At 38.7% G+C, this 11,573-nt stretch overlaps 1 protein-coding gene across 1 annotated transcript; it reads left to right on the forward strand.

Annotated features, from left to right (window-relative positions):
- Window positions 1–77: 77 nt before the first annotated feature.
- On the forward strand, window positions 78–9,537 carry LOC101162599 (DEF6 guanine nucleotide exchange factor). Its single transcript, XM_004070420.5, has 11 exons — window positions 78–291; window positions 2,597–2,737; window positions 2,833–3,018; window positions 3,623–3,850; window positions 3,948–4,094; window positions 5,872–5,980; window positions 6,059–6,357; window positions 6,433–6,599; window positions 6,887–7,085; window positions 8,250–8,340; window positions 8,672–9,537. The coding sequence occupies exons 1-11, from the start codon at window positions 196–198 to the stop codon at window positions 8,866–8,868; spliced, it is 1,860 nt and encodes a 619-aa protein (XP_004070468.1). The 5' UTR covers window positions 78–195; the 3' UTR covers window positions 8,869–9,537.
- Window positions 9,538–11,573: the final 2,036 nt, after the last annotated feature.

The following is an 11,573-nucleotide window of genomic DNA, read 5'->3' on the forward strand; positions in this document are numbered from 1 at the left end:
AGAAAAAGTGTCTCCTTATCAGTAACTGCTGACTGCCAGCAGGTGTCGCTGCCAGCTGGGCAATAAATCTAATATCCAATTGCAGACAGGGCAGAGCATGTGTGCGTCTTGCCGTCACCCTGGGGCCCGTGTCAACAGCAGAGGGAGGAAGAAGAGTCACAGAGGAGGAAATCAGAAAATAACGCTGCTGCAGACATGGACCTGCGCTCTGAGCTGCTTAAGTCCATCTGGTATGGTTTCTCAGCTCTGGATCTGGAGAAGAGTGGGAAGGTGTCAAAGTCCCAGCTGAAGGTGAGTGAAGGACCCTCTACTTGAAAAGATGGAGTCAGAGATGACACTTCTGTTCCAGTCAGACTTTTACTTGTGATGCGGCATTTCCTTTCTGCATTTTGATTCAGTTTTACGCGCAATGTCTAAGAAAAATCCAACAATTTGATGTGTTCATCCAACCAATAAATACTTTATGGTTTACTCTATGTATTTTTTAACCTCTTCAGGAGATTATTGCATAAACAGTTTTTTTTGGTAATTAAATTTTAGTGTGAATCTGTTTAACTTTACAAACCACAACAACAAGGAACACATTTCTTCCTTATACTTGGGGTTAAATGCTTACACTGCTGAAAAAAAGCACAATATCCGCCTCTGTCTAGCAAGACCGAGAGTGACAGTTTGCTCTCGTCTGTACAAGAATGGGAGCCCTCATCTCCAGGCTGTGCTCACATTGGTCCTCGATGTGCCATCTTGTAGTGCAAAGAGACCTCTGGCACTGGAGAGCAGCCTGTTGAATAGAGTGTGCTCACAGCATGTGCGTCAAAAGACCATTGTTACAGAGGGAGCCAGGACAAAGTGGAAACATGGTTGTTGGCTCTTGCCGCAGGCCTGCAACAAAGCCAATGTAGTCTTTTTTTAAATTTTTTGTTGATCTCGCTGTTATGTCACATGTTCTTAACTTGACTCCCTTTCCAGCCACCGCCATGCTGCTACAATGTTCTGGCTGGTACCTCTGGGTCACACCAAGTCGGCCTCATGACTGAGCTTATCCCCGCTGAGCACTTGTTTCATTCCCTTGTGTGCAGGTGCTGCGTTCTCTAGAGGCACTCGGGCACAAAAAAGCAGCCTGTGTGCTGCAGCTTCAAAAAGTGACAGATGTAGAGAGCACAGGGGATGGGAGACAGGATGTGGTTATGGCTCAATATGCAGAGTAGGTGCCTGATAAGTTGCTGCAGATATTAAGATGTTGCACCGTCTCAGGAAAAGTATGTTTAAGAAAAAAAGGAAAGGTATTTAAAAAAGCTACTAAAATCTGAATGAATCTCCAAAATTGAACCCAAACATCAAAGACATGCTAACTTAGTATAACAGAGTAAAAATATTATTTTACAAAAATGTTTTGCATAAAATACCTGAGAGACTACATGTTGCTAAACCATGTAAAAATTGTAAAAAACGAAAATAGAAGTGTTGCTACTTACAAAAAGTTGCAGGTTATGACACTTTCTGCTGCAGATAGTGATAGAAAACAATGTCATTTCTGACAAATCTGAGAAATACATTCATTTTAATTCCCTTTCCAATGGAATTGATGCAGTCTTTTACTCAATTTTGCTGACCATTGGCACTTCTCTGAAAGTTTTACATATCGTTTTGTATAAATTGGATGAATACAAGCAATACCTGCTCCCAGTTACAGAAGCCAAAACTGTACTATAGTGTGGCAACCAGCTGCCCAACACAGCAACCGTCCTCTTGTGCCCACAGAAATTCACAATAATAGGAAACGATGTGGTTTGTTGCTCAACAAGATGATGACTTTTAATTTATAAATACTCACGTAATCATAATTTGCAAAGGCTTTTCACTTGTGGTTGGTAGCAAGCTAATTTTTAACAAATGAAAACCTTAAAGAAAAATCATTAAAACTGTGAAACTGGCATTTATAAACCCTAACAAAAGCCCTTAACTGTATTTGTTTCATGTAATAATGACTCTAGATGACAATAGAACAGTTGTTTAACTGTCCTTCCTATTGAATTTGTTGAACGTATGACTTTAAAAATACATTGAATGCATTAAGAAGTTACAACAAAAATCATGGCAATAACCTTTTTATAACTATAAGGTTAAAGTCACATTAGATTTCTGGTTGTGTGAAATTTGTTCTCCGCATTTGACTCATCCCCTGTAGGAGGTGAGCTGCACACCCAGCCGTGCTCAGGACACATTTGATGGTTTAATCCCCCACAATCAAACACCTTATTGCTGGGTGTAAATCAGGGAAGCATTGCGTCCCATTTTTAGGAGTCTTTGGTTTGATAACATGGATTTTAACCCCTGACCTTACAGTCTCATAAAGTCTTTATAATAGCATGCAAAAGACGTGAATCTTATACAGATAAAATCTCCTTTTAACGTTGATTTTGTTATCTTTTGGTTGCAATGCAAGATTAAATCTGACAGTGATTATAACTTAAAATCTTTAACATGTGGACATTGCATTTTAAAAATCACCAAGATCATTTAAATGTATTTACCTTTCTGGAGGAATTCTAACTTTCCCTTTGTATGTACTTTTCCCATATTGCTGTGCTTTTAGGTTTTGTCTCACAACCTTTGCACAGTCCTGAGTATCCCACATGATCCCGTTGCCTTAGAGGAGCACTTCAGAGATGATGATGACGGTCCAGTTTCCAGTCAGGGTTATATGCCTTACCTCAACAAGTACATCCTGGATAAGGTGATTTAAGGAAAAACCTTTTCTTCTTTCTGCCTCTGAAACTTCAGAGTAATGCTTTGTAAGCTGTTTTAATTCCTTAATTATTTTTGCTGTAGGTTGTGGAGGGGTCTTTTCAAAAGGAAAACGTGGATGAGCTCTGTTGGACTCTTACAGCAAAGAAAAACTATCAGCCCAAAAAAAATAGCTCCTTTGTTCTGCCAGATAAAGATGCTTTTCGGCTGTGGTGCCTTTTTAATTTTCTCTCTGAAGACAAATACCCGTTAGTAATGGTTCCTGATGAGGTGAGTTGGACTCAATTCTGAGTGTATTGACACAATTTTACTTTTATACAGTTTTATTTGGTGATTTTTCCTGACGCCTTAACTTTTCGTCACCTAAAATAACCAGGCCAGCGTGCTCCACCAGTAAACTTAGCTCATTGTCAGGATGGAACAAAGTGCTCTTTTCATACGCTGCTGTGGGCTTGTTTCTCATTTGCAAGCTCTCGATTTGGTTTCCTGTTGTGTAGTTTTCACCAATGCTGCCAGGAGAGAGCCCTACATTATACAGGTTGCATGGTTTCCCTTATAAAAATAGATGTATATTTGTATTTTGGTGTATTTTTAACATAGTAAACAAATAAAAGTGTAGTGTGACTTCTTCTTACTAATGCAAGTTTAACAAAAAAGTGATTTGTTGTTTGCTTTAAAATAAAAATAAAAGAGATATTTAAATTTATAATTTTAAGCCACTCTTCCTTTGAGCATTTATCTGGAGAAACATAAATAACATGCATGTCAGAAATAGCTTCAGAGACTGAAGTAAAAAGAAAAAAGGTTACTTCCTCTCTGCTCGTACAACAAATTTGGCTTAAGAAATGTTAAGTCTCACTCCTTCCCCTTGCAGGTGGAATATCTCCTGAAAAAGATGTGCACAGCCATGAGCATCGAGTTCTGTGGTGTGGAGTTAGAAGACTTCTTCTCTCAGGACTCAGTGCAACAAAGCGGCATAACTGTCTGGACTTTTCTGGAAATGATGAACTCTGGAAAGATAACTCGTGGTATTGAAATGGGTATTATCAGCATGGCTATAGAGGAGGTGTACAGGGAAATAGTCGGCGATGTTCTCAAAGAGGTGGGAAACCATTAAGTTTGCAAATTCATTTCTAGCAGATTCTTTGTGTATTGATGACAGCGTGTGTGTGTGTCGGTGTTGATTTGGATACATACAGGGTTATTTGTGGAAAAAAGGGCAACTGAGACGAAACTGGAAGGAACGCTGGTTCACCCTTAGACCCAGCAACTTGTCCTACTATACCGGAGAGGACCGCAAGGATTGTCAAGGCAATATCGCCCTGGATGGGAACTGCTGCGTGGAGGTAAGCTGGTCATGATTCAATTCATACTAAATAAGACGTTTCTTGTAAATCGTGAAAAATACAAAACTCATTCCCTAAAAAGGTTTTAAAGGAGTGACTTTTGGCAGGTGGGCGGGGATTCCTCCAATGTCTCACTTGATGAACTCAAGACGGTTCAATACTAACATGCTAACAGGAACTCACTCATTATTCATCTTTGTGTTTCAGTTTAAAAAGACATCAATAAAATTGCAGTAATAATCACTTTAGCTTAACAATCCTTTACATTCATTTAAGAGGGAGACTAAATTTACTTTATGATGTTACATCCATCCATTTTCTATACCTGCTTATTCCTGGGGATGCTGCACTGCAAAAACAGGCGCCTTAGAAACAAGTCACAAGTCAAGTCATTTTCTTTAAGTAAGCAAATAAATAAATAAAAGTGGGGTAAGAAAAATGGTCTTCTTATATTAAGAAAAAAATATTGGTCACTAAGACATTTTTTTTTTAATTGAAATTTTTTTGCTTTTGAAAAACTTACTTGATAAGATCATTTTTCTTGCAAAACATAATGTAAGACATCTTTTTTCTTGAAATAAATGTCTTTTTACTTTTTTAAGAATCAGTTTTTGCATTGTGGAGCATTTTTTCAACTTCCTTTGGGGCAAAGGTGGGGAACCCCCTGCATATAGTTCAACAGTCCCTGCCAGGACCACGGAAATTTAGAAATGACGTATTTAGCTAACAAGCATGTTTTGTGATTGTGGGAGGAGCTTGAGTGTGTGGAGATAACATGTGGAGAACACGTTAAATTCCACGCAGTAAAGATTTGAACCAGAGCCTTCTCCCTGTGAAGCAAGAATGCTTCATATACACCTTCCAGTCCCAAATGTAGACACCCAAGGGCCAATGTTGCTTTTGATTTATCAAGAGTTTCTGCACTTCTCTGCACTTACTTACTAAACCTGTATTGAGTTTGGTCCTGTAGCAGCACAGTTACAAGTAATGGTTCCAGCTGAACACAAATGATTTATTTCATCCAGATGTGCTAATTTGCAAGTCCCATTACTTCAATCTCTGATGTTACTGTACTTTTTCATTCAGCCTACACAAATTAGTTCAATTTTAAGATATTTTTTTTCCACTGTTCTTTATGTCTTTTTAATGCATGCTGTCTAAAACTGACTTGTTCTGTACACACAGAAAAGTTGAAAGATTTAAATCGAACACCCTCACTAACACCCTACATGAGCTGTCAATTCTGCTCCCTAAATACAGGAATTTCCTCTAATTCTTTGCACTTCTTTAACTTTAGTGGTTTGCTAGAAAAAAATAAAAAACACCGGTAATCTGAAACTTAATGTTGAAATGTGCTACTCTTATCACTTCCTGTATTTTATACTTGGACGTAGTTAATAAATTCACAGATAAAGGATTACCTTAAATTTTGCATGTGTTTATGTAAATTAAATAATACTGTTTTGTCAAGATAAAAAAACCCGTTTTTTTAGACAAAAACTCAACCCTTTTGTGACCAAATGTAATTACTTCTTTATTGCTAAATGATTAAACTACCTGCAGAATACAGGAAATGCTTTAGTTACATTTGTAAACATCAGATTTTGAAAAATTGTCACCTCAGAAAAAGAAAAATGCATCACATTTACAATTCTTAAAAGTATTTTGTTGCCGGGTTCTTACTTCTGTATGCAGATATGGATGAAACGAATGTAAATTTAATTTAAGGATGATGCATATGTCATGAACATATGCTGCTTTTTACTCGTTCGATCAGGTGCTGCCAGACCGGGATGGAAAGAGGTGCATGTTTTGTCTAAAAACACTCTCCAAGACTTATGAAATGAGCGCTTCAGACACCAAACAACGACAGGAATGGACAGCAGGTGAGAGGAGAATAATGCTCAAACCAGTCTTTAATGTTGCATTTTTTCTTTGAGAAATTAACATAAACGTTTCCTCAGCTATTCAGACAGCCATCCGGCTGCATGTGGAAGGGAAAAAGTCTTTGCACAAAGACCTCAAGCAGAAGCGAAGGGAACAACGGGAGCAGCGTGAAAAGAGAAAGCAAGCCAAGGAGGAGGAGCTGCAGCGGCTTCGGGCTTTGCAGGAAGAACGGGAACGCAAACTTGCAGAGCTGGAACTCCTAAAGGAGGCCCAGAAGCAGGCCCAGAGTCTCCTGGAAAAAGATGAACAACGGAGGCGCCAGCAGCATGAACAGCTCCAGCAAGCTCTTGAAGTTCAGCTTCGAGAGGCGGAGGAGGTGAGCGTGGAGGCAAAGAAATGATAAAACCAAGCAATAAAGCAAACAGTTAAGCCTTTTTCTGTGCGTTTTCAGGCCAGAGTCAGCATGCAGGCAGAAATGGCACTGAAGGAGGAGGAAGCAGAAAGGCAGCGGAAGAGGATCCAGGAACTAGAAGAGATGCAGAAACGTTTGGAGGAGGCTCTGCAGCAGGAGATCAAAGCTAGGCTAGATGAGGAGGCTTTTCGCTACGCTCAGGCTGGGTAAATGTTTCACATTACTTTAAAAGGAACACGATTTCCAGCAGAATAGCGTGTCAGGCTGACAGTCAAACTGCACTTTTGTGTGCAGAAAGGAGATATCAACTGATCTTGTGCTGTGTTCCTGAGGAAGTTGAACAGAGGAAGTTGTATAGTGTTGATGCTGTGACACAGACCCATCTGACAGTTTTTTCAGCTAAAATAAATGAACCGATAAACAGATCAAAGATGGAAACGGATGACAAGACAGATGATCCTCTTTTAAGAAGCGTTAACTTGTGTTGCTTCAGGTTGCTGGCTGAGGAGGAGGACAAGATGAAGGCCCTGATGTCCCTTCAAGAGGAGCAGGAAGAATACATTTTGAAAACAGAAAGGGAGAAGCAGGAGCTTAAGCAGGAAATGGAGGCCAAATCTCGATCTCTGGAGGAGGCGCAGAGGCAGCTGGAGGAGGTCCGCGCAAATCGGCACAGGGTCGACCAGGACGTAGTGGTACGTTTATATAGAAAGACAACAGAGGGGGTGGGGTGGGGGGGGCATGGATTCCAGTAGGATGGAATGCTAGCAAAGCAATTTAAGTAAAAACACAAAATAGATCAATAGGAATAAATGCACATCAATTGAGTTGTTAAGCAAATGCTTTTATAGAGAGTGACTTACCTGTGAGGATTTGCTTCTGATCAGCTAAATGCATACGTCTATGAGTAAAAAGGGGTAACACCTGGAATATTTCTGTGCCAGCCAATTTATGCAAACTTTTAACCCTGACAACATGATTTTAGTTTATAATTTACTTTGTCATTTATTGTGACAGTTAAAACACAGCTGAAAGACAGAACTCTTTGTATTAATAGACTTCATGACTGACTATGTTTAAAAGACATAGATTTCTGTCAGGACAAAATTACAACAGTTTTTAACGTTCTTTTAGAGTTTAGCTTTATTAATTTTACCCTTAACTTTGTTTTTTGGTTGACCCAACGTGTTATTTTTGAAAATGTGCTCTGGTTTACACAACTCCAGCTATCTTTTGACCTATTTTCAAAATGTTTCCAGTGGTCTTTCAATTATGTTTTAGCCAAAACTTTAAAAAAAACTGTGTCATTTTCTAGGAGATAGTTTCTGCAGAGCAGATGGAATTCATCAGAAATGTGTCCTTTGAGTTGTGGGCGGGACTGTTGGCGCACAGTAAGCCCGCCCCCACATCCTGACATCCTTCTGTTTACATGCTCTCCCACTAGCCAAAATAACATTAACAATGCAACAAAGATGGTGAGCAATGTTGGAGCAATCCAGACGGACAGATTTGAGCGAGATTCCAGCTCGGGAGAAAACAGATGTACATAGATGTATTTGTCTGCAAGTGAATGCATCAGAATGCAGAAGTGCAGGGAGCATTTTTCAGCTGCAAATTTTTGTCTGTGCCTGATCCATAACCAATTAAAAACATGAAATACTTGGAAATACAATTTTAAGTTTAATTTTCTTAATATATGTCCTCTACCATCAGAAAATGCTACAAGAACTTGTTAAAACCATGATTTTCATTGGAGCGGGTCTTTAAGAAAGAGGCCCAGCGAAGCTTTTTGCAATTTTGCATATGTTTGTTCTTTGCAAAGAAAACATTTAATCCAGGCTCTTTTTCTTCTCTTCCAGGCCGCCCAAAGAAAGCTTCGGCAGGCAAGTACCAATGTTAAACACTGGAATGTCCAGATGAACAGACTGATGCGGCCAATCGGGCCTGGTGGTAAGAGCCTAATTCATATGAAAGAGTGACACAGTCAGGCAAAAAGAAGGGATGCAGTTTGCATAAACTACTTTACATTTTGTATTTGGTTAACCTATAGAAAAACTCTGAAAATTCTCAGAATGGTCTGATGACAAAACCTAGTGAGGCTGCAATTAGTATCTTATGCTCAAACACGTCATTTTTTAGCTTTAAATAGAATTGAAGATGCTTTTTCCATATTAGACAATTTCTATATTAAAACCGTTCTTGCGTGACACATAAATAAAATGTCAACTTTTTAATGCCTAAATTGTTTTTTTAATGTTCTTTCTTTTTGTTCCCCTTGCAGAGAAGCGACCATCTTTGGGATCCTCTTACTCAAGCTTTCAAATTCCAACGCAGAGAGATCCTGGGCTTCGTCTTAGAAGGAGGTCCGATTCAGAGAACCAGGACGAGGAACGCAAGGAAAATGTTGAGAAAAGAGCTGGGAATGATTTAGAAAAACGGAATTCGCATTGCTCGAACGGAGACATGAACATCCCCTGAAAGATGACTCAGATAGGCCGCTCGCTTTGCCCCGGATGAGGTTTTTTTTTCAACAGGAAGGCCAAGAGACAGTTGTCTTAACACGTGACTGTTTTGAAAGCAGTGGGATGTCTACTTGAAACTAAATTTACAACTCCGCCTTTTCATGTTGAATTTACTGACCACTTCACATTAACAAACATCACTTTCAGACATTTTATAGACCATTTGCAGGTTTCCTGCTAAATGAATACTTTGATTACTCGCTGTGTGGCTGTTTTTCTTTTTTAACAAAAGTAAATACTGCTGTGGACAAAAGAACAGTATTTTGCTCCAGTTGGGGAAATACTGATGCCTGGTTTCTTATGCATATAGTATTTAGAGTTGTGGTTGTAGCTTTGTGATGAGCGTTAACTCAGTATCAGTTGTTTTTCCACCGTTTTACTCCTCACAAACAGGAAAGAGAAAGCTAGAGGGGAGATAACTTCCTGTCAGTAGGTCACATGACTTTATTGTAAATAAAAAGTGAATTGATGCTAAAACTGTACTTAATTGCCATGACTGAGTTAATTATGTGCTGTGTGAAATGTAACATTTTACTGAAATAGTATTAGGACACAATGAAAAAAAGTATTTTTCTAATGTACTTAAAAACTGATGAAATAAAAGTCAGCTGAAGTCACAGTTGAAGACGTTTCCTGTCACATGAGTCAATGTGTAACTTGCACTTAAGTTTTAGTTTGAGTCTGATACTCTTGTGGGAGTCGGCACCACTGACTCATTTGAACCAAATACAACCGAGGCAAACAGAGACATCACTTGACAATCTGTGCAAATTACATGCTGCCTGAACTTATTTTGAATTCATTAAATAAGTCTTTGTTTGAAGAGTATAGAAGCCTGTTTCTGTCGTTCTCAAGGAAAAAGAAAACTCTGTTAACTTCAAATTATATCTTTAACATCTTAAAGTTACAACTTAACCCTTTGATACCCATGAATGCATCAAATCATTTCAGCTCCTCCTTTCTCTTTCGGCTTTTCCCATCAGGGGTCGCCACAGCGAATCATCGTAAGCCTAGGTAAGCTCCTAAATTACCTTAAAAGCAAAAACACAAGTGATTTTTTTTCATCATTGGAAATAAATGCATGGGGTCAGTGGGTGAGAGTGGCAGAGACAAGCCTCCATGAGGTTTTTTTGTCTTTTTTTCTCAGTGACTTAGTTCTGTTTAATGCAACTCCCTGTAAATAACTGCAATTCAATTATACATGCGGACTTTAGGCAGATACTTGTTTTTTTACAAAAACTAAAAGAAAAAGTAGTCAGACTCCTATTTGTTAAAAACTGACACTCTAGGGGTGTATGATGATTAAAAAACTAGCTAAATATATATTTTTTAAGTAGTGAGGATATTTTTAAACCTAGGATTTTAAACAGATCATCACAATCGTGGGTTTGTGTGTAACTTTTTTGTTGATATTGCTGGCAGTGATTAAACATAAAGAGGTCCTGTTAACGCAGTGTACTTTCAGCAAACTCACTAAACCAGCATTAATAAAAAAAAGAAATCTCTTAGATCCTAGTTTTTAGCTGCATATTGGCCTGGCTGTAACTCCTGGAACAAAGTGTTCTGAGACATGCCAGAGTCCTGCAGAAGAAAAAGAAAATCTCCCTCACTCTGAAAGCAAAAGTTCACATTTCATTTGTCACACACAGACGTAGAAGACACTCTTCAAAGTTATAATCTAAAAAGATGCTTTTTTTGCCCTCATCAGTCTGCAAACATTCATCAACAGATGTCCACAATTTTGAGTTAAACACTTGGTGCAACATGTCGGAAAATGCTTGGAACTGGCTGTGACAGTTTGAGTAATTGAAAAGATTATGAAAACTTTTTTGTGTGTGTTTTACGGCTGCAAAGTTTGCAAAACCTTTACAGGAATAAGCTCCTATCACTGCAAAATATGTTTTATTGGAATCAGAATTGGTTTACTTCAAATAATCAAAACTAACAGAAAACTAAAGAAAACAAATCTTTCTCAAGGTTGGACGTGCTTTTTGATCAGAGATACTCTTCTGCAGACCTCAGTTGTAACCAGTGGTTATTTGAGTTACTGTTGCCTTTCTATCAGTTGGAGCCAGTCTGCTCATTCTCCTCAGACCTCTGACACCAACAAAACATTTCCACCCACAGAACTGCTGCTCACTGGATATTTTCTCTTTTTCAGACCATTCTCTGTAAACCCTAGAGATGGTTGTGGGTGAAATTCCCTCCAACTATTCTGAAATACTCACCAACAACCATGCCAAAGTCACTTAAATCACCTTTCTTCTCCTTTGTGATGCTCAGTTTGAACTGCAGCAGAGCATCTTGACCATGTCTACATGCCTAAATGTCTAGAGTTGCTGCCATGTCATTGGCTGATTAGAAAGTTTACATCCATACACATGTAAATGAAGCCATTATTATTACTCCTAATCATAAATAGACATATTTGCATATTGGCGAAGCTGGAATTCTTTATATGTGGGGTTGGAAGGGGGACATAGGACTTTGGAAGGGGGACAAATGAGAACAGCAAAATGGAAGGCCAATTCCAATGAAAGGACTGTTTTTCAAACAGTTTTATTATTGAGGAGTTCTCCAAAAATAAGAATTTCCTTTTGACATAGCAAAGAAACAGCTGAGATTTAGAGTAAGGCCAGGGTGCTGACGTCCCAGATTGGC

The sequence above is a fragment of the Oryzias latipes genome, chromosome 7, assembly GCF_053564925.1.
Source record: "Oryzias latipes strain Hd-rR chromosome 7, Olatipes_Hd-rR_3.1".
In the NCBI taxonomy this organism is placed as follows: Eukaryota; Metazoa; Chordata; class Actinopteri; order Beloniformes; family Adrianichthyidae; genus Oryzias; species Oryzias latipes.